At 39.9% G+C, this 21,625-nt stretch overlaps 1 protein-coding gene across 3 annotated transcripts in view; it reads left to right on the forward strand.

The window, feature by feature from the left end:
* The window catches only part of RNF130 (ring finger protein 130), a 154,643-nt gene that overhangs the window by 28,405 nt on the left and 104,613 nt on the right, over window positions 1-21,625 (forward strand). For all 3 annotated transcript variants that reach the window (XM_058283257.1, XM_004478142.3, XM_058283262.1), the window contains exon 2: window positions 7,077-7,271. In XM_058283257.1, coding sequence (XP_058139240.1) covers window positions 7,077-7,271 — 195 coding nt within the window. The remainder of the gene's footprint in view (window positions 1-7,076; window positions 7,272-21,625) is intronic.

Raw genomic sequence — 21,625 nt, forward strand, 5'->3', positions numbered from 1 at the left:
ATAACCCACTCTCCACCCCCACCACATCATTTTTGTAAATTGTTTCTTTTTTTTGAAGATACATACATTACAAAAAAAATGTTACATTAAAAAATACAAGAAGTTCCCATATACACCCCAGGCCTCCCACACCAACAACCTCCCTCATCATTGTGGCTCACTCATCACACTCGGTGAACACATTTTGGGGCACTGCTGCACTACACAGATAATAGTTTACCCTGTAGTTTGCACTCTCCCCCAGTACATTCAGTGGGTTACGGCAGAATATACAAAGTCCAGCATCTGACCCTGCAGTATCATTAAGGACAACTCAAAATCCCAAAACTGCCCCCACATCACATCTCTTCTTCCCTCTCCCTGCCCTCAGCAACTACTGTGGCCACTTTCTCTACCTCGATGCTACAATTTCTTCTATTACTCTTCACAATAGTTTTATAGTAGAATATCAGTAAGTCCACTCTAGTCCACGTTTTATTCCTCCATCCTGAGGACCCTGGGATGGTGCGGTCCTCTCCACCTCAGTATCAAGAGGGGGCTTAGATTTGGTTTGGCTTTTTAAGCAGATGCTGGTGGGCAACAGAGTCCACTTCAAACCCTTAGGTGAACCTACGACTCTACCTGCAAGTGGGGCAAAACAACTTGGACACAGATAACTTAGACATGGAGTGAATCACCACAAATCTGCCTTTAGAGACTTCTACCCATGCTTCCTTCCATGAGAACAATGTTGAAACGTTCGGAATGCCTGTTAACTTGTCAAGATCAAGACCAGACGTTTTGCCTCAGAGTAGATCTTCCCTGTGTATAATTTTCCATATTCCTCTCCTGATTTTTAGCATTCTATTGTCCTGTTCAGTTGTATGTGTTGGAAACTGTAGATTTAAATAAGGGGGAAAAGTTTCCCCCCAAAAAGAGCTGCTTGGCACGAGATGTTAGTAGCCGTCATTAGCCCAGTAAGAAAAAAGCGTGCCATCTGCATAGTGAGAATTTTCGCCCTGAGCAACCCTTAACCTACCTCAGAGCACCCCGAAACGTCCCCAGGTGAGGCTCAGGTGCTCAGAAAGAAGCCTCCTAAGCAGCAGCAGGGAAGGAGGAGGAGAAAAGCCGGGAGAGAGGGTGCTGGCAGCTGCCCAAGGAGGCGAGGGGTTGGCAGGGCCAGAGGTTGCTAGGAGGTCAGTTTGGAGGAGGACAGAGTGTCCTGGGACTTAGCAACTTGGAGATTATTCATGTCTTTTAGAGCTGTTTTAGAGGACTGCTTAGATGTAAAAAAACTGAAATGTGATGGAAAGTGAGTGGAAACTGAGGAAATGGGAATGGCAGGTGCAGCAGCTCTTTGAAAAGAGGGATAGTAAAGGGGCGTCTTTAGAGATTCCTTTTCTGTTTTTAAAATGGAAGAGACCAGCAGTTTTAAACACAAGAAAAAAGGGAATGGTCATTAATACAAGGTTCCTCAGAGATCAAAAACAACAGGATCTAGATAGTTTTTGCTGGTCATTTTGATAAGTCCTACCAGAGAAAAATGTAAAAGAAAAGGAGGAGCCCCCTCCCCACCCCCAAAAAAAGACGAAGGGAGAAGATAAAAATTTCTAGGAATAAAATAGATAGAAGGTTGAGAGAAAAATGGAAACTTATGAATAAGTTAATGGAAAATTAAGAGAAACAAGAGAGTAAAAAAAATTCAGTAAGACCAAATACCTGATGAAGGTAAGTACTAAAAAGAAAAAAGATTTAAGTTGAAATGTAGAAATAGTAAAAGAAGAGATTATATATCCATGGAAGTTCATAAAGAAATGAAAAGTAGATCCTAAGTCTAGTAGCTGAACATCAGAAAGAAAATAATAAAATCAGAAACAACAGTGAATTGTTTTTGCCTTTGAGGCCTAAAATTAGAATTTAACAAAGGGAAAATAAAGACAGGTAAAAAGCAGGAAATTAACCAGAACACATGCTGGCAGTGAAACGCCTAAATCCAGGGTTAAACTAGTCAGGCTTATTTTTGTGTTTACTTCATTTGTAGGTAACAGCTGGTTGAACATGACCCGTCAGAACATTTTTACATGAAGCAAAGAGATCTTAAGCACAAGTGTTTTCTTTGTCAGTTCTTAAGCTCCCTGTAGTTTTCCCCTTTTTCCCTTCATCAAGTAGGTTGCAGATTTACCACATGCCAGACATATTGGAAGATATAAAAGCTCTGCCTTCTCACATTCTTTTCAGAAGGAGAAACTCCAAAATAAACAGCCAGTTATTCCAGTATGATAAATGCCAAGATGGATGTCATCCCAGGGTGCCATGGAAACATGGCCTTAGGAGGCCAGGGAGATGTTCGAAGATGATAGCTTAGAGCAGGGGTTCTTAACAAGGGGTCTGAGAGCTTGACTTGAAATTAAAAAACAAAACAAAACACCATTCTTGTGGAGAAGTGTTGGTGCAGATGTGATATATTTATTAAATAATACACAGTATAGTGTGGACTTGTAAGGGGTCCATGGTTTTCATCTGACTGGCAGAGAGGTCTGTGGAACAAAAAAGGTAAGAACCCCTGATTTAGAGGAATCCTGAGGCCTAGGAGGTGGTCAGCAAGGGAGGGGTGGGATTGGCAGTTCAGGCAGAGGACACCAGGTACTCTCGGCTCGGAGATCTGGAGACCCATTTGGGAACTGCACTGTGTGCCTTAGAGTGAAGAAGGCGACCTGTCCTTTCACTGCTGAAGAGGTTTCCTCTGTTTCCTCTCCTGCCGCAGTCCCATGTGACTCTCATAACCTGCAGCATATTGACCCGTCCTCAGGGCGAGGAAGGAAACCGTTTAGCCACCCAGCACCATGGTGACTGCTACTAGTTATGCAGGGCGTTTGCATTTTAAAGAGATGAGGCCTTATTAAATCAAATGAATTCAAGTAGAGTTTCAGATTCTTCCCCACACTGGGCTGGGGAAGAGAGTTTTTATTTACTTATTTATTGTTTAATAGAACCCTGTAAATAATTACATATTTCTTCATGCCAGAATTGTCACCGAACCTTTCCTGCATGGATGGGCTCCTCTTTTCAGAACTTGATTGTCTTACTTTTGTTGTAACTCCTTTTTTGCATGCCATCTAATTTGATTTTCACAAAGAGTCAAGAGAAAGACCTAATCCTTGCTCTCTGTTCTTTCTTTGCCTACTCGTTGCTGCATCTCCCTCCTTTCTTCTGGGGTTGTTTTCAAGGGCTCCATTTGGGTTCCAGCTCCCACTAAACCTTTACTGTTATGTTGTTTTCTTCCTTAAAATTTTAAATACTCCTCATGCTGGCACATAATCTATCCTGTCTTGTTGTTGTTGTTGTTGTTGTTGTTTTTTATTTCTCTCCCCCCCCCCACCCCGGTTGTCTGTTCTCTGTGTCTATTTGCTGCATCTTCTTCTTTGTCCACTTCTGTTGTTGTCAGCAGCATGGAATCTGTCTCTTTTTGTTGCGTCATCTTGTTGTGTCAGCTCTCCGTGTGTGCAGCACCATTCCTGGGCAGGCTGCACTTTCTTTGGTGCTGGGCAGCTCTCCTTACAGGGCGCACTCCTTGTGTGTGGGGCTCCCCTACGCGGGGGACACCCCTGCGTGGCAGGGCACTCCTTGCGCGCATCAGCACTGCGCATGGGCCAGCTCCACACGGGTTGAGGAGGCCTGGGGTTTGAACCGTGGACCTCCCATGTGGTAGATGGACGCCCTAACCACTGGGCCAAGTCCGCTTCCCTATCCTGTCTTGTTGATACCTCATTTCTGTGCCAGGCATGCCTCCCAACTGCATTTAGAGGTTTTTTAAGATTGAAGGCTGAAGTGTTTGGTTTCACTGTATCTGTCTTTGGTATTCAGTATGCTGCAGAGCCCATAAGTTGGTATTCACTTAGATGAAGATTTCTTAATTGTTTTGGTCCCTGTCAAGGAATTAATAAAAGTCTTGTTACTATTTTGGACTCAGCAGGAAAGACATCCACATCCCAGAATGGGTTTTTGCCATTCATTAAGTAGTATATGTAACTCATCAGTGACAGCCAGAAAACTGCTTGTTGTCTTCATAGAATTTGTTTCCCCATTTGTCTTCCCTCACTAATTTACAACCCTCACGTCATCTGCCCTGAAGGACACTGGCAGAAAGCCACCAGGGCCGCCGACCTGCTGTGGCCCCGCTGCACGACTGCGGCAGCGCCACCTGGCCCGGCCGGCCCCGCCGCGCCCCACAGGGCCCCGCCCGCACCCACCTGCCGGAAGTGGCCTGCAGCACGGGGAGCCAGTGCAGGTCTGGTTATTTTTTAATTCCAGGAAGGAATGACGAGATAAAACGAGCGTATTTTGGTATTACGTGGTTTTTTAAACCCCTTATTTATTTTTTTTCTGAAGATGAATACTACTTCCTTGCCTGGGAACTTGCATGTCTTTTTCTTGTGTATTATAGCATATTTTATTCTGATCAAAATGTTTCAAGAAACCTTTCATAGATAATGATTTGGGTGAATTTGGGGAGCAGGAACATTCTTTTGCTCAACAGTCTGTTTTTGGAATTTGTTTTGATCATGGAATTCATAGACCCTGTTCTCAGTGGGTGGGGATTCCTTTACAGAATTTTGAAGTCCTCCTACAGCATATTTGATATATCCTGTGCTGTGGTTGTAACCCTTGCTGTGCCTTTTCAGTCTCAGAACATCGTGAATATTACTGAACTGCTGTTTTTCTAGGAAGATAGGGACGCTGTCAGAAGGAACGGGGGAGAGAGAATGAGACTCGAAACAGAAACAGAAGGAAGTGGGATGGACATGAACTGCTGAGCTGTGACTGACTTTCACATACATTGGGACACAAAGTTCCCAAGGCATCAAATTGGATCACTAGGACAAGCTAGGGTGGACACTGATGAAATAAAAGGAAGGGATTTATTATTTTTAATTAATTAATTTTTTATTTTTATATTTTAATTTTTTAAGCACTGAAGAGTAATGGAATTATTACAGCCTTTTTCACACACACAGTCCTATGAACTGGGGATTTTATCTCAATCTTTATAAATAAAAATTGAAGATCAGAGATTTTAAGTCACCTGTGAGAGTTGCTCTGCTAGTAAGTAGTTGATCTAGAATTTAGACCCTGGATCTCTTGCTGATTCCGTTAACTGTTTCCTCTTTATTACACTGCAAATACATATGAAACCACAAGGAGGAAGACATACGTCACAGCAAAATGTATGAATGTTTCACAGAAGACAAGCATACAGATCTCTGAAGATATTCTTGATTCTGCATTTTCTTACAGGGTCTGTGCTGTAGCAGTTTTGAAAAATAACGCATGAACCACTTTAAACCAGATCTTTGGTACAGTATTGGAATACTGTTTGGATACAGTATTGGAAGTTTTCCTAAAACAATGAGGTTATCATAACACATTGCCTAAATGCTTATATTTGAAGACAGCATAATTGTCTGTGAAACAGATACCACTAAAAGAAAACAATCTGCTTCAGTATTTTAAAGTTTCACAATGCTTTGACTGTGTTCTGAATAGTGACTACTGAAATCATGACATAGGCCTTTTTTTCTGTCTCATGTGACTGAGAAAGAAGTTTCAGAGTACAGGAACTGTTTAAGAAAAGGGTGGGAAATAGTTGTCAGCAGTATCAATCATGTCAAATTTTTATAGCATTTGCCTTCCACTTATACTGCTTTATGAGACCTCTCATAGCAAATATGCTCTCGTTGCGATCCCTCACCATGATAAATAGAAGGGAATTTGGGGAAAGATACTGTTTAAGGAGGAATTACAGATGTCCTATTTCTTTGAAGTGGGTGGCATCGCTGCATTTTACATTCTCTTTAAATAGGGTAAGCATTCCCTTTCTTCTGCTCAGCAGAGTGCTGCCAGGTATGTTGAGAGCAAATTTTCCCCACTGGTGTCATCATTTTATGTACTATGGCAGTACTTTATTTCTTTGCTTCTAATTTCACCCTTGGGGGTCTGTCAAATAGATGCTGTGCTTACCTCTCCCTCCCCAGTGCACGCAGTACTGCCAGTGACTGCCTCTAGGAGGCACAGGGACCCCCATTCTCTGCTACGGCAGTCTTCAGACTTCACGTTTTGTGGCCTCCCTGGACTACCCTTTCATTTTAATCTTTCCTTTTTTAACCTGTTGGGAGGGTGGGGCATGGGAAGAGAAACCAGGGGCTTCTTTCTGTTTAAGATTTGAAAAGAGTGCCAAAGTTGCAATGACCATGTTTGCAGACTCAGAATTTGAGGAGCTTGTTCTGACAAATTCAAATGGACATTGGAAACAGACTGTCCCAAAAAATCTAGAAGAGTAGCCATGTAATTTAGTCTTAAGGGTTGGCCTTGGTGTTTCCACATACCCTTTTAAACAGGTAAATAGGGTAGATTTATATATGTATCTCAGTATAATATAGTAGAGTGATTTTACCAATAAATATATATGAGCAGAATAATATAATCTATTTATTCTCGTTTCATGTTAACTATATAAACTTTCAAATACAGACCAAAACTGAAATTTTCTGTTTCCTTAACCCTTTAAAATTTGTTCAGACATGCCTGAATTTCAGAGAGACCCCTTGGGAACTAAAATCAGAGGTTACTTTGACTTCCTCATTTACCCCCAAGCAAAATTAATCTCTTTTCTCACCATGGTGGGGGCATGGAGAGACAAGAGTGTACAAACCAATGAGCATAGTTGAAGATTACAGCAGTCACCTCGATTTCTGTGTTCCCATACGCATGTTTGCCTTTTCTTCCTTTTCTTTTCACCAATATCCTGGATACTATGAGTCTTTTAAAAATTTGCCAGTCTTTAAAGTAAAAAAGAAATCATTCATTATTTGAATTCGCATTGCAGGTAGGGCTTTAATAGAGTGTCTCCCCCTGTACAGACACTGTCTAGATCCTTGTCCTGTAATTTGTGGATGTATTCACAGCTCTGCTGGCAGTGAGGGGCCTACCATGCTTTAGATCTTTGTGGTGTTCAAAAAACTGTTGAGCACTTTGATACAGACTTGATTGATTGTACCTTTACATGGGAAGCAATTAATGTGTGTGTGTTTTCTTTTCAGTTGCTGATCATCTGGGCTGTGATCCTCAAACACGGTTCTCTGTCCCTCCTAATATCAAACAGTGGATTGCCTTGCTACAGAGGGGAAATTGTACATTTAAAGAGAAAATATCCCGGGCTGCCTTCCACAATGCAGTTGCTGTAGTCATCTACAATAATAAATCCAAAGAGGAGCCAGTCACTATGACTCATCCAGGTAAACAAAAAAAAGAGATTGTTGATTTTGTTTTTCCCCCTAGAAATTTTTTCTTTTTGAGTAGGTGTTATACTTCTCATGAAAGCATGTAATTTTCAACATAATTCCTGCAACTGTATTTATTTTTGGTATTGCCATTTGCTTGTTGAGATGTATATATTTTACCCCTAGTAGAATTTTCTTTCTTTTTCTTAATTAGTGTCCATAAGAGTCATAAAACTTGTACTTATTAAGTAGCTTACTATGATGGAATCCTAAGTCTTTTTGTGTTGTCTACATTTTACTTTGATAAGTTTGAAATAAACATTCAATGTAGAATCATTTGCCAAAATTATGTCATGGAGTCTCAAGAATTACCTGTTTCTGATGAATTCTTTTTGTCTCATCAAGATAAATGTTGAAACAGTTTGGTATAATCATAGTAGTATTTTGTTTCTCAGGGACGCATTTAGGATATATCTCATGTAGCTTTTAATAATAATAGTTGCAATTTATTGAGCACTTACTATATATATGCCAGGCACTGTGCTGGGTTGTTTGTTTTTTTTAACAATATATTATCTTAGTCCTCACAATAACCATGTATGGTATAGCTAACTAAAGCAGGGAAGGGCCAGCAGAAGAGACACTCAGACCCGGGTTTGGTGATGCTTTTTCAATTTCACCAGTCTGTCTTCGAAATTGAAACTGTGGTAAAGTTTACTTCTGCATTCATAAAAATTTTAGACTTCAGTGACTTGTTTAGAGAATTAACTTTTATTCACATAATTAATTTTTACATAATCAATTTTAGAAAGTTACCTTACAAAGACTTGCCCACCGTCACTGAGGGTCATTGATGCTTTTATATCTATCTTGATAGAGTAATGCAGATGGATTTAAATAGTATCGATTTGTGACTTGTTTTCCTTCTTCAAGCTAAGTCTTTTAGAACTAAAAGATAAATTTTTCTAATTGTAAAAGTAACACATACTCATTTAGGAAAAATGGAAGCTAAAGAAAAGCATGATGAATAAAACAGAATGTGTAGTATTCACCACCCAGAGATCACTGGAGTTCCTGTAACTTTTAATTTCTTCAGGGTGACCAAAAGGAAATTAAAGGACAGCCTAATTTAGCCAGACATCTTGAGGAACACTGGATCGAAGACAGCGGTTTTTTGGCTTGGGCCTCACAGCAGGTGCCCGTTTACTCTCCTAAGTTGTTTCATATCAAAGAAACACTGTTTAAAATTTCAGACCTAAAACAGCTTATCTTCATTCCAGGTTGATTTCTTTTTTCTTCAAAGCATGAAGGAAAATGAAGGGAGAAATTCAGCAGGGCAAAATGTAAATCTCTTTCTCATTGATGTTAATTTATGTATACAAAACTGCAGAGAAGTTGCTAGAATGAGGGTATTTTACATGGGGGAAATCTGAGGCTCATAAGAGAAAGAAGAAACATCTTTTTAAAATGATTTTTTGTTTAAAAAGCAAGTGTAGTCACTTATAAATTAATGCAGCATTTCCCGCCTGTGTTCCTTGAAACATTCATTCAGATATTTTCATAGATTGCCCTTGGAGGAAAAAAGGTTAAATGGTAAAGTAAGTTTATAAAATGCTTGAAATGTATTCTACTTTTAGAGACTCCTAATGCTCATTAACATATTGATAACTCTAAGAAGTCCTAGAGTAATGAACCAGTTTTACTTTGATTAACTGTTTCCCAAATTTATTTGATCCTTTAACTCTTCTATCACAGATTAGTGTGTAACAGAACACAAATCAGGAAGTATAGGGGTCAAGTTTGAGGATACAGGATTAGGAAGGGGAACCTTTGGAAAGGAAAAGGAATGGGAAGTGTACATAAAAGCAATAGGGAGTGGCTTTATGTTGTAAATAGATGTTGAGAAAATTAGGGTAGTGTGGGAAAGTAAGTTGTACAATGTTTTGGGGAAAAAATTTGGCACTATCTGATATAGAGAACTCGTTTGCTGTGGACCGAACAATTTCACTCCTAGGTACATACTCTAGAGCAGGGGTTCTTAAAAAGGGGTTCATGAGCTTGAATTGAAATTTAAAAAAAAAAAAAAAATCCTTCTGGGGACGTGTTGGTGTGGGCGTGATATATTTAATAATATACAGTATAGTGTGACTTAGTAAGAGGTCTGTGGTTTTCACCTGACTGGCAAAGGGGTCTGTGGAACAAGAAGGGTAAGAACCCATGCTCTAGAGTCCTTTTGAAACTTCAGTGTGCATAGGAGTTACCTGGGAATCTTGTTTAACATGCAGATTCTGAGTTTAGTAGAACTAGAGTAGGGCCTGAGATTTGGTGTTTTTAGCAAGCTTCCAGGTACTGCTGGATTGGTTCATCAATCTTGCTTTGAGAGACAAGAAAGTAAAGAAGGCATGAATCCTAGATTTTTAGTGCCGGAGGTTTCACCAGCTTGCTCTGTAACATGTGTAGGGGTTGGAGAGAATACTCACTAAGGCCTCTTGTGACTCTTAAATCTAAAAACTGTGAGTGTTCCCAGATGTTGCATTTATTCTGTGGAATGCCATGAATCCCCCTATTGTAGAGGACAGCCACTATTTGCACTTCTTATGAAAACTGCTCCCACATTCTACCAATGGGAACCAATAAGGAGATTTCATGTACTTACACAAGCGTTTACAGCCTCTTTCTCTCCTTGTTACTCTTGTTGCTCTTACACATGTGCAAGAATATTCATGACAGCATTGTAACAGCAAATTATTGGGAACCCCTTAGTGTCTGGCACAGGAGAATGGGTTAATTGTGGCATATTTTTATAGCACTTTACTGTGAATGAATTAAAGTTTTGTGTATTTACATGAATAAATCCCAAAATTATAATGAGCAAAGTAATGAATTTTAGGAAAATGGGTACAATCAAATACCATTTGAATAAAGTTAAAAAATGCAAAACAGAAGTTACTTTATAAACACGTATCTAGGTATAAAAGAATAAAAACATTAGGATAATAGTTCACTCTAGAGAGGAAAGAAAGCAAATCAGATCAGGGAGAAGTAAGTAAGACTCCTCAGACATATCTGCAGTGTTTCATTTCTTAAACTGAATATTGGGTATACAGGGTGATCCTTATAGTCTCAAATTTTGTTGTCATCTGAAATATTTCAAAATAAAAGCCATTGGGAAACGGACTTGGCCCAGTGGTTAGGGCGTCCGTCTACCACATGGGAGGTCTGCGGTTCAAACCCCGGGCCTCCTTGACCCGTATAGAGCTGGCCCATGCACAGTGTTGATGCGTGCAAGGAGTGCCCTGCTACGCAAGGGTGTCCCCCCCGCGTAGGGCAGCCCCACGTGCAAGGAGTGCGACCCATAAGGAGAGCCGCCCAGCGCGAAAGAAAGTGCAACCTGCCCAGGAATGGCGCCGCCCACACTTCCCGTGCCGCTGACGACAACAGAAGCGGACAAAGAAACAAGAGGCAGCAAATAGACACAGAGAACAGACAACCAGGGGAGGGGGGGAATTAAATAAATAAATAAATCTTTAAAAATAAATAAATAAATAAAAGCTGTAAGAAGGGAAAAAATGTGAAATATTTATAAGATAGGATTGAAGAGTGATGGCCAGAGAGGGTGGCACTTCTGATTATGACCAAGTAAGATGATCAGTACATCCTCTTCACAAAAAGCAATATAAAACTGGACAAAATTAGCAGAACAACCATTTCAGCATTCTGGAAATCAACCCAAAGGCATAGAATAATCTGAGACCCGTTTATGCTTTTGTGAAACTGCCACACTTTGCAATTTGTAAGAACAATGGGATGCTGTGATGTTTGGCCTGGGGCTGGCGCCTGGTTTTCCCGAGCTGTGTTGTGTGGACGTTCTGCCTGGGTGGGGCGGCCTGCAAGAACTGGCAGCTTGCTCTGCAGTGTGGGAAGGAGTTCCCCCCATCTGGAATGGTGGGTGACACCCAGGGCCAGCCTCATTATCTGTGGAAGTGACTTCACAGAGGCAGGCAAGTGGAAGAGAGCTAACAGCTTGGCTCTGCTAGCATGAAGTATTGGGCAAGCATGTTCCTGTGTGCGACCGTATGTGCAGTGGAGGCAGGAGAGAGCTCAAGCTCTTCACACACTTCTGGCTGGCCCTGCTATGATGTGTGTGCACATAGGAGACTGGAGGAAAGTAAAACCCGGGGAAGAATTGAAAATGGCCAGAACTTAGAATGTTTTCCCCAACCCACATATGGATCCATTTGCAGATGACAGAAGCCTTCATGGTTTGAGATGGTTTGAGCACAATCCATGTCCAGTCATTGGCTGATGACTGATCTCTATGCAGGCACAGTGGCAACACCTAGGAAGCCAGGCTTAAAAAGAAGAAGAAATATATATATAAATTAAAACTGAGCAGAGACATCAGTGGCTGAATGCCACAGGGGAGACAGATTTTACAGATTTAACCCAGGTATATTGCTAAACAAAACAAGCAAATAAACAAGACAACAACAACCTTAAGGGAAAAAAACTATCAGGATCCAGAGTTGCTACAATATATTGTCTAAAATGTCCGGTTCTCAAAAGAAGATTATAAAACATGCAAAGAAATAGGCAAGTGTGACTCATACTCAGGGAAAAACACAGTCAATAGAAACCGAGTGTTCCCAGATGTTGGATTAAGCACAGAGAAAGACTTCAAATATACAAATATATTTTAAGAATTCAGTGAGGAAACTATATTTAAAGAATTAAAGAAAAGCATGACAACAATGAAATAGAGATTTCCAATGAAGGATATAAAAATTATTTTAAAAGAACAAAAAGGAAATTATGAAATGGAAAAGTATAATAACTGAAATGACAAATTCACTAGAGGATTTCAACAGCAGATTCAAAATGGGAGATGAAAGAATCCATTAACTTGAAGACGGATCAATAGAAATAACCCACTTCTGACGAATCTTTCTTAAAAGAATGAAAAAAAATGTGTGGAGCCTCATAGACCTGTGGGACATTATCACCATAACAACATGTAAGAAATGGGGATTCTAGAATGAGGGGAGAGAGAAAGGAGCAGAAAAAAAGTATTTGAAGAACACTTCCCAGATTTGTTGACAACGTTAATCTTCGTATCCAAGGAATTTAGAGAAGCCCAAGTGGAGTACACACAAAAGAGATCCACACCAAGACACATCATAGCAAGGCTGTTGAAAGGCAAAGACAAAGAGAAGATTGTGAAGGCAGAATAATAAGAGAAAGAGAGAAGGGGGAAGGAAAAGGAAGGAAGGAAGAAAATATTCATCACAGGGATGTATCTCATCATTACAGGTAGTGGCTGAATGATACCTGCTTTCGTGGAGTTATAATCTAGCTAAACTTTGCATCAGCAGTTATAACCGTCAAAACCAGTACAGGCCAGAAATCAGTAGAAGGACATACTCAACATGCCAAAAGAAAAAACTCTTACCTAAGAATTCTCTGTCATAGGAAAACCATCCTTCAAAAACAAGGGCAAAATAACTACATTTCCAGATCAGCTGAGACTGACAATTTGTTGGAAGCAGAACTATTTTACAAGAAATACCAAAGGAAGTCTTCAGTCTGGGAGGAAGTAGCACAAGATGGTAACTGAATCCACAGAAAGAAATGAAGAGCACCGGAAATGTCACGTATATAGATTAATAAAAAATATTGTACAGTGATGATGAAATTTCTTGAGTTAATTTGTTAAATTGACAGTTGTTGTTTTTCTTGTACCTGGAGTAAATCTCCTCTAAAATTATGAAATCAGTTTCCTTGTTCCTTCATTTTAACACTCGCACTTATTTCTTTATTCCTAATTGTACTTTTCTTTCTTCATTCTTCTAGTCTATATATATATATGACTTAAATGTTTCACATGTATTTAGTACAAAATATAGTCTATAGGTATTAAGTTATTTGCCTTATGTCAAGATAGACACTATAGAGATCTACAAAAGAAGTATATAAAAGTGTATGTTCTCAAGGAACACTTAATACATTGAAATAAACATACATAAACCACTGAGTGTAAACTTTGGTATATTGACTTAGGGGTTAACCAAAATACTTAAGGGCTCCTGACCCTTAAGGCTGAAAAGATTTATCAGAAGTCTTCACAGAGAAGGCATTCATAGAGCCTACGGTATGGTCCGAATTTGGCCAGAGAGAAAAGAACTCCTTAGTAGGGGAAACAACATAAATAAAAAATCTGACTAGAGGGGAGGGAGTCTGATAGTGATTGGTAGAAAAGCTGGCCCATCAGTTGACAGCAAGCAGAGGGATTTGGATTTTATGTGCTAATTGATCAATAATATTTTTTTCAGCTTTTATTAGGTCTGTTAGGATGCACTCGATACTTCCTTTCCTGGAGTTATAATGTAGCAGAAAAGATAGACGTTAGATAAACAAGTGTAACTATGAGAAGTTTTATCAAAAAAGACTTTAAGTCCAAGTGGCAGAGAAGGCAGCTCCAAGGAAGTGACATCTGAGTTGGAGTTTCCTAGTTCAAGGGTTGAGAAGAGCCTTCTGGCAGGATCATCCTCCTGGGTGAAGGTGTGCCTAGTTGGGAAACAGCAAAGTGAAAGTGGTTTTAATCTCCGGGAGCGGGGGGAAAGGGATGGGGTGGGCTTATAAAGCCAAACGTGGAGGACTGGACAGGGTAATAATAAACTAAACTTAAAAATCTTATCTTAAAGGGAGAAGTGCTCCTAAGGCAAAGGACTGTTAATTAGTAACATACTGTGAATTCTGAATCAAAAAGGAGGTATAATTTTTCTTGGTCGGTGAGTTAATGCCAACTTGCTTTGAATGCCTCCTCTGTCTCAGCACTGCACTAGTGGCTCTCCAGACTTGAACTCGCGCATCCGAAGGACCCAGAAAACTGGGTGGGTGGGCACCTCTCCTGTATGGTGACTGCTCTCTTAAGCAACTAGGAGCGTCATTCCTGGCTGCTTCTCTACTCTCTAATTATGGTCTTGGGAAACAAAGCAGTAACCATCAGGAGGGAACGTGGAGGAACCCAGTGGTGGCAAAACAAGTCCCAGAGGCAAAATGCTGTGAGTGGGCATGGAAGCAGGACAGGTCCTGGGAGACAGGAGTCCTGGACAGATACCATTTTTAATGAAGTCTGTGTTAGGTCAGAGGCAGTGGGTGGAACAGATCCCATGCAGTCCAGCCGAGCTGCACTAGATGAAGCCCTGTTAACCTCTCAGAGTGGGATGAGAAGTACAGGGTAAGTAGCCCAGACTCAGCCTGTATACCATCAGAAGCCCTTTCTGTCGACCGTCTGTTCAGCCAGACGCCCCTTGTCGTTAAGCCTCCAAAATCATAGTCTCTATCCAACCTTTTCGTGCCATGGCACTCTGCTCTTCTCTTTCTTGTACTTCAGTGAACATCTTTATTCACTGAAAGCCTCTTGCTTTCCTGGCTCGTCCATGTGCTGCTTTCCTTCCACCCTGTAGGAAAGTTCTGTCAACCTTGAGTTTATGGGCCTCTGGTCAGAATGACCTACGGTGCTTATAAGGACTCCGATTCTGACTCTTATTCCTTCTACCCCCACCCCCAGCCTACGCAACTAAAAATCTCAGGTGATGGACTCTGAGATCCCTGTATCAGCCCTCCCCTGCTCACAAGTCAGTTCTGTCCACCCTTCATTTTAGCAAAGAAACACTGGCTTTATACCTCTCTGTGCTAGGGATTGTAATGGGAACTGTAAAAGTCGAAACTAAAGAAACCTGATCGCTGTCCTTAATTGACGGCCCAAGGCTCTTGGAATCTTCAGAGCCTCTCTTTGAACCTTTTTAATAGTATCATTCTTTTTCTTTTATATTATCATTGTGTGTGTACACACAATGATAATATAAAAGAAAAAGAATGTGTGTATATATATACACACACATACTTAAACTTCTGGCAGGAGGGAAAGGACCCCAGGCATCTCTAAGTTAAACTTTGTGTCTTACACATCTTCTCACTCTACAAGGGTCAGCAAAATGCCTTGAGCAAAATAAATGTGTTGCATTAAAATTATTTCATTAAGATACTTTGTTATCAAGCTTTTCTTTCCATTTAAGGATATATTTTATAGCTAATTTTTAAAATTCCACATTTTTAAGCATAAATATTCTTTCTTGTCAACCAGGTTCTAAGAGCTCAGCTAGGTTTGTTCTACTGAATGCCCTTCACTTGGTGACTGAAGGACATCTTTCCCAGTGTAGTCCATGACATCATTGACAGGAAAGACGGCTCAATTTGTGGTTTGGCTTTGTTACCTCTAGTTAGCAGAAGGAGTTCTTTGTAATGTAGTTAGCAGATATGTGGTGGTAAAAAGGGGGAAGTTATGGGCTCCTGGATAGTTTCAAATAATGCACATTTGTCTGAAAAATTAAGGATTGATTTTCTTGGTATTTAAAAATTTATATAGACTTTACTGTTGTTATTAACAGTCTTAAATTGTGTCAGATCTTTGCCAAATGGGAAAACTCTTTTTAGTTTTATCTATATGTCCTCTGTAAGGACCTGTGGACACTCTCCATTGTTAAAAAGAGAATGAGACAATTTAGGAAAATACACGAGCAAATAATAATATTGCTTTTCAGTCTTTTTATCGGTGAAATTCTTCCTTGGGCTTCCTAAACAGAAATAGTTGAATTTACCTTGAACTTTTCCCCATCATATTCTCTTAAATATGATCTAAACTTACTATCCAGCCCTGAATGGGAGAAACCTCATACTTTGTGATATATAGAAAATTTTGTGAATATAAAAATACCATACTTTATGAAAACCAGTAAAGTTAGTAAATCTCAAAGATGTTAAAACATGCCTTTAAATATCAGTAATTTGGGCCATTTCATGTACATCTATTATTTTTGTTCTAAAAACCTATCGAGGGAAGCGGACTTGGCCCAGTGGATAGGGCGTCCGTCTACCACATGGGAGGTCCGCGGTTCAGATCCCGGGCCTCCTTGACCTGTGTGGAGCTGGCCCATGCGCAGTGCTGATGCATGCAAGGAGTGCCCTGCCACGCAGGGGTGTCCCCCGCATAGGGGAGCCCCATGCACAAGGAGTGCGCCCTGTAAGGAGAGCTGCCCAGCACGAAAGAGAGTGCAGCCTGCCCAGGAATGGTGCTGCACACATGGAGAGCTGACACAACAAGATGACGCAACAAAAAGAGACATAGATTCCTGTGCCGCTGACAACAGCAGAGGCGGACAAAGAAACAAGACGCAGCAAATAGACACAGAGAACAGACAGCGGGGGCGGGGTGTGATTAAATAAATAAATAAATCTTTTAAAAAAAAACCTATCGAGAAAATGAATGATGTAATAGTACATACTATTGTTTTATTGTTTAAAGTTTTTAAGCTTCTAGTTTAATAGGGATTTTAATTACCTCAGAAAAGATAGCGTCTGTGGTTTATATTTACTGCTGTGGCAGGAAGTAAAAGTTTAAATAGTGCAAGTATCTTTTTGCCTGAGTTTGCAAATATTTCTCTTCCATGTGATCCATATATATTTAAAAATTCATAATTGCCAAAAAAAAATCTAAAACTGAAACACTTAAGCAGTAGCTTTTAGAAAATAAAAATGCTTTTTAAAAAATGAGTGCTCGGAAGCCAATGTAGCTCAAGTGGTTGAACGCCTGCTTCCCATGTACAGAAGTCCCAGGTTCAATCCCCAGGACCTCCTAAATAAAGCAAAAACAAAAAGTGGATGCTCATGGTCCCATTTAAGAGCTTTTCCATAAATTCTTTAATTTTTCCTTTATTTCTATAATCTTAGGTAGAAACACCTGTCAGATATTTGAGACTATCCACAACCTTCCTCTCTGACTTGAACATTGAAGGCTCTGCATCTTGAGTAAACTGAACTCATCAGTATATTTACCTTTCCATCCTTCTTGTGCTAATCCTTTCCTCCCCAGCAGCAGGAAGGTAAAAGAGTGAAACGAGGGAAACGGACTTGGCCCAGTGGTTAGGGTGTCCGTCTACCACATGGGAGGTCGGCGGTTCAAACCCCGGGCCTCCTTGACCCGTGTGGAGCTGGCCCATGCGCAGTGCTGATGCGCACAAGGAGTGCCCTGCCACGCAGGGGTGTCCCCCGCATAGGGGAGCCCCACGCGCAAGGAGTGCGCCCCGTAAGGAGAGCCGCCCAGCGCGAAAGAGAGTGCAGCCTGCCCAGGAATGGCGCACCCACACTTCCCGTGCTGCAGACGACAACAGAAGCGAACAAAGAAACAAGACGCAGCAAATAGACACAGAGAACAGACAACTGGGGGAGGGGGGGGAATTAAATAAAATAAATAAATATTTTTTCAAAAAAAAGAGTGAAACGAATCTGCCTAGGTTTAGATTTAGAGTAAGAGTTCCGTAGGTTACAGGATGGAAGACATATTTCACTTGGTAGCTGTTCCTACGATAATGAACCTGAATTTAGAGTTGCAAACTCAAGGGTTAGTCCCACTGGCACAACTGTGAAAGAATATATTGTCCGCTCCGGCTGCATGTTTATATAAAAGGTCTGGTGAGGATCCTCTACCCTCTGTTTTGAAAGGAGGGGCAAGGATTATTTGGGGCAGGATAATTCTTTGCTGTGCAGGACTGTCCTTTATATTGCATAAATATGTTTAACCTCCCATGCTCATGCCTGCTAAATGCCAGCAGTGTCCCTCCATGCTTATGACATAAAACCCTTCCCTGTGGTTTCCAAACACTCCCTGGGAGGGTTTTAGTGCCCCCATTGAAAACCAATGTGTGACGAACCTTGAGGGGATAAATAAAATAAGGAGTCTTGTTGGAGGACCCTCAGTGGTGAGGAAATGGGAATGGTAAAACTGAAAAAGGAAAAACTGAAAGGCTTTTCTGTTTACCCACATATTAACATTTCTGGTGTCCTTTATTCCTTTCTATAGTTCCAAGTTTCCATCTGCTGCCATTTCTCTTTGAAGCCAAAGAGCTCCTTTTATCATTTCTTGCATTGCAGGTCTGCTGGTCGTGAATTCTCTCATTTATCTGAAAATGCCCTTTTCACCAAAATTTTTCAAGGACAAACGTATAAAGTTTTGAGTTGCCATGATTTTTCTTTCAGTACTTTAAAAGTGTTGTTCCTTTGTTTGCTAGCCTCCATTTTTTCTGATAAGACATTGTTTCCTTTATATAGTGTCTTTTTTTTTTTTTTTTTTAAGTTTTTAAAATAAGCTTTACTTTTTAGGACAGGTCTAGATTTACAGAAATATTGTGAAGGTTAGTACAGAAAATTCCCATAAGCTCTGTACCCTGTTTCCCCTTTTATTAACATCTTACCTTAGAAGAGTTTATTCGTTACAATTAATGAACCAATACTGATACACTCTTATTAACAAAAGTCCATATTTTACTCATATTTGCTTAGTTTTCGTGTAATGTCCTTTTTCTGTTCCAGGAACCCACATTACATTTAGTCATCATGTTTCCTTAGCATCGTCTTGGCTATGACAGTTTCTCAAGCTTTCCTTATTTTTGATGTCCTTGGCAGTTTTGAGGAAGCCTGGTCAGATCTTTTGTAGACTGTCTCTCTGTAGGATTTGTTTGATGTTTCTATTATGATTAGACTAAGGTACTGGATTTTGGGGAAGATGATCCCAGAGGTAAAGTGCTGTTCTCATCACATCATATCAAGGGCATATACTGTCAACGTGACTTATCGCTGTTGATGTTGACCTTAATCACCGGGCTCAGGTGGGGTTTTCAGGTTTCTGCATTGTAAAATTACTCTCCACCCTCCCCTTTCCATACTTTTTAGAAGGAAGTCATTACGTGCAGCGCGCACTTAAGGCAGAGTATCTCCATATATTATCGGGAATTATTCTGCATGGAGATTTGTCTCTCTCTGTTTATTAATTGCATCAGTCATTTATTTATATCAGTATACTCATGGATATTTATTTTATACCTTGGGTTATAATACAGCACTCCTTTATTTTGCTTTTCAGAATGCATTGGCCATTGTGAGCTCTTTCAGTTGCTTTCTGTGTCCCTTTGACAAACCCCCATCATTGTAGATGTTTTTGTTTTCTATTTTAAAGTGCTTCTTTACCTTCTTGTGTTACACAATACATCAGGCTCATCATGTACATCTCCTGTTCCAGTCCTAGAATCAGCTATTTCCTGAAGGACACTTCGTTCTTCCTGCAGAATGGTTTTAGAACCCAAGATCTGAGCACCATATGCTTGTTGCTATTGGGGTATCATAGCTTCTAGGTCTTCTCAGTTGACAGAGTAAGGAAAATGTATGTGTGTGTTTACTAACCTGTGTATATACACATATCTATAGATATTTCCATATGTAACCACCTATTTGTGCACTACGCGCAAAATTAGTTCATACTTCTGTCTCCAACTTTAATCTAATACAACGTGCATCATTCTGGCCTCCTTCCCAGGCTGATCTGTAAATCCCCACTGCAAAAGTGGAAACCTGGTTCCTACCATTTCTCATCTCTTTATTTATTGAGTTCATTGAGCTCTCAGACTTACAGATTTGTTTTTTTTTTAAAATTATTTATTTTTAGTTGTGGTAAAATATACATATTATATAATTCATTTTAGCCATTTTATGCATATAGTTCTCTGGCATTAAGTAAATTGACAAAGCTCTGTAACTTTCACCGATATTTGCAAGCAATTTTCTTTGTCCCAAACTAAAACTCCTACTCATTTAGCAGTAACTCCTCATCATCCCCGCCCCCTGCCTGCCAGGCACCTCTGTTAATGACTATTTTGCTTTCTGTCACTATGAATTTGCTCATTCTAAGTATTTCTTATAAGAGAAACCAGACAGTATGTGTCCTATTGTGTCTGGCTTATTTCCCTCAACATGTCTCCAAGTTCATCCATGTGGTAGCATGTATCAGTACTTTACTTCTTTTTTACAGCTGAGTATTATTCCATATTGTATGGATATATCATGTTTTGTTTATCCACTCATCTGTTTATGAACACTTTGGTTGCTTCTGCCTTTGGGCTGAGTTGAATAATGCTGCAGTGAACATTGGTGAACAAATATCTGTCCGAGTCCCTGCTTTAGGTTCTTTTGAGTATGTACCTAGGAGTAGAGTGAAATTGTCAGGTCATATGATAGTTCTGTGTTTAACTTCTGAGGAACTGCCACATCGTTTTCCACAGTGGCTGTGTCATTTTACGTTTCCACCAACAGTGTGCAAGGGTGTCTGTTTCTTCACATCCTCCTTAACACTTGTTAATTTCAGTTTTTCCGTAATAGCCATTTTAATGGATATGAAGTGGTATCCCAGTGTAGTTTTAATTTGCATTTCTCTAATGGGTAGTGATGTTGAGCATCTTTTCATATACTTTTGGCCATTTAAGTTTCTTCTTTGGAGAAATGTCTGCTCAGATTCTTGGTCCATTTTTTAATTGGGTTGTCTTTTTGTTAGTGAGTTGTAGGGGTTCTTTATATATTCTGGATATTTAAGCCTTACCAATATATGGTTTCCAAATATTTTCTCCTGTTTTGTAGGTTGTCTTTTCACTTTCTTGATTGCGTTTTTTGCTCTAACGTTTTAATTTTGATGAAGTCCATTTTATCTATTTTTTGTTGTTGTTGCTCATGCTTTTGGTGTAAAATCTAATAATTCATTGCCTACTACAGTATCTCTGAAGATATTTCCTTATCTTTTCTTGTAAGAGTTTTATAGCATTAGCCCTTACATTTAAGTCATTGATCCATTTTGAATTATTTTTTGTATATGGTGAGAGGTAGGGGTCCACATTCATTCTTTTGCATGTAGATTTCCAGTTGTTCCAGCACCATATATTGAAGAGACATTTATGGCCAGTTGATTTTTGACTTGGCACTCTTGTCAAAAATGAACTGGCCATAGATGTGTGGATTTATATCTGGACTCTCTCAGTTCTATTCCATTGGTCTTTATGTCTCAGACTTACTTATTCTTAATCAAAAATAATAAGTTCAAAGGCTTTTTAGAGTTCTGGTGCTTCCTGTGCATGCTAATTTAGGCAGCTTTCATCCCAGCTTAAATCTCCCATCTTATTCTTTCCTTCCCTACCTATACTTTTATCAAAAACTTACAAGAAAGGATAAATGTACATGTCGTACTTGAAAATGATGCAAAACTACGGAAGTGTATCTTGGAATACAGATCTCCACAAGCAGAAAATATTCATTAAGTTGACTTGCCTGCAAATGTGTTAAAAAAATTGTAACAAGGGTTTGTGGCGACCCTACTTAAGTGTCTGTTCAAGCGGAGAGCTCCTGCAAACCTTCAATGATGTGAGCTTGGTGTATGCAGAAGTGTACCGTGGCTGCCAGAAAATGTACTGAAACCTTAGGCTGTATCCCTATGA

Source organism: Dasypus novemcinctus, chromosome 2 (genome assembly GCF_030445035.2).
Source record: "Dasypus novemcinctus isolate mDasNov1 chromosome 2, mDasNov1.1.hap2, whole genome shotgun sequence".
Taxonomy (NCBI): Eukaryota; Metazoa; Chordata; class Mammalia; order Cingulata; family Dasypodidae; genus Dasypus; species Dasypus novemcinctus.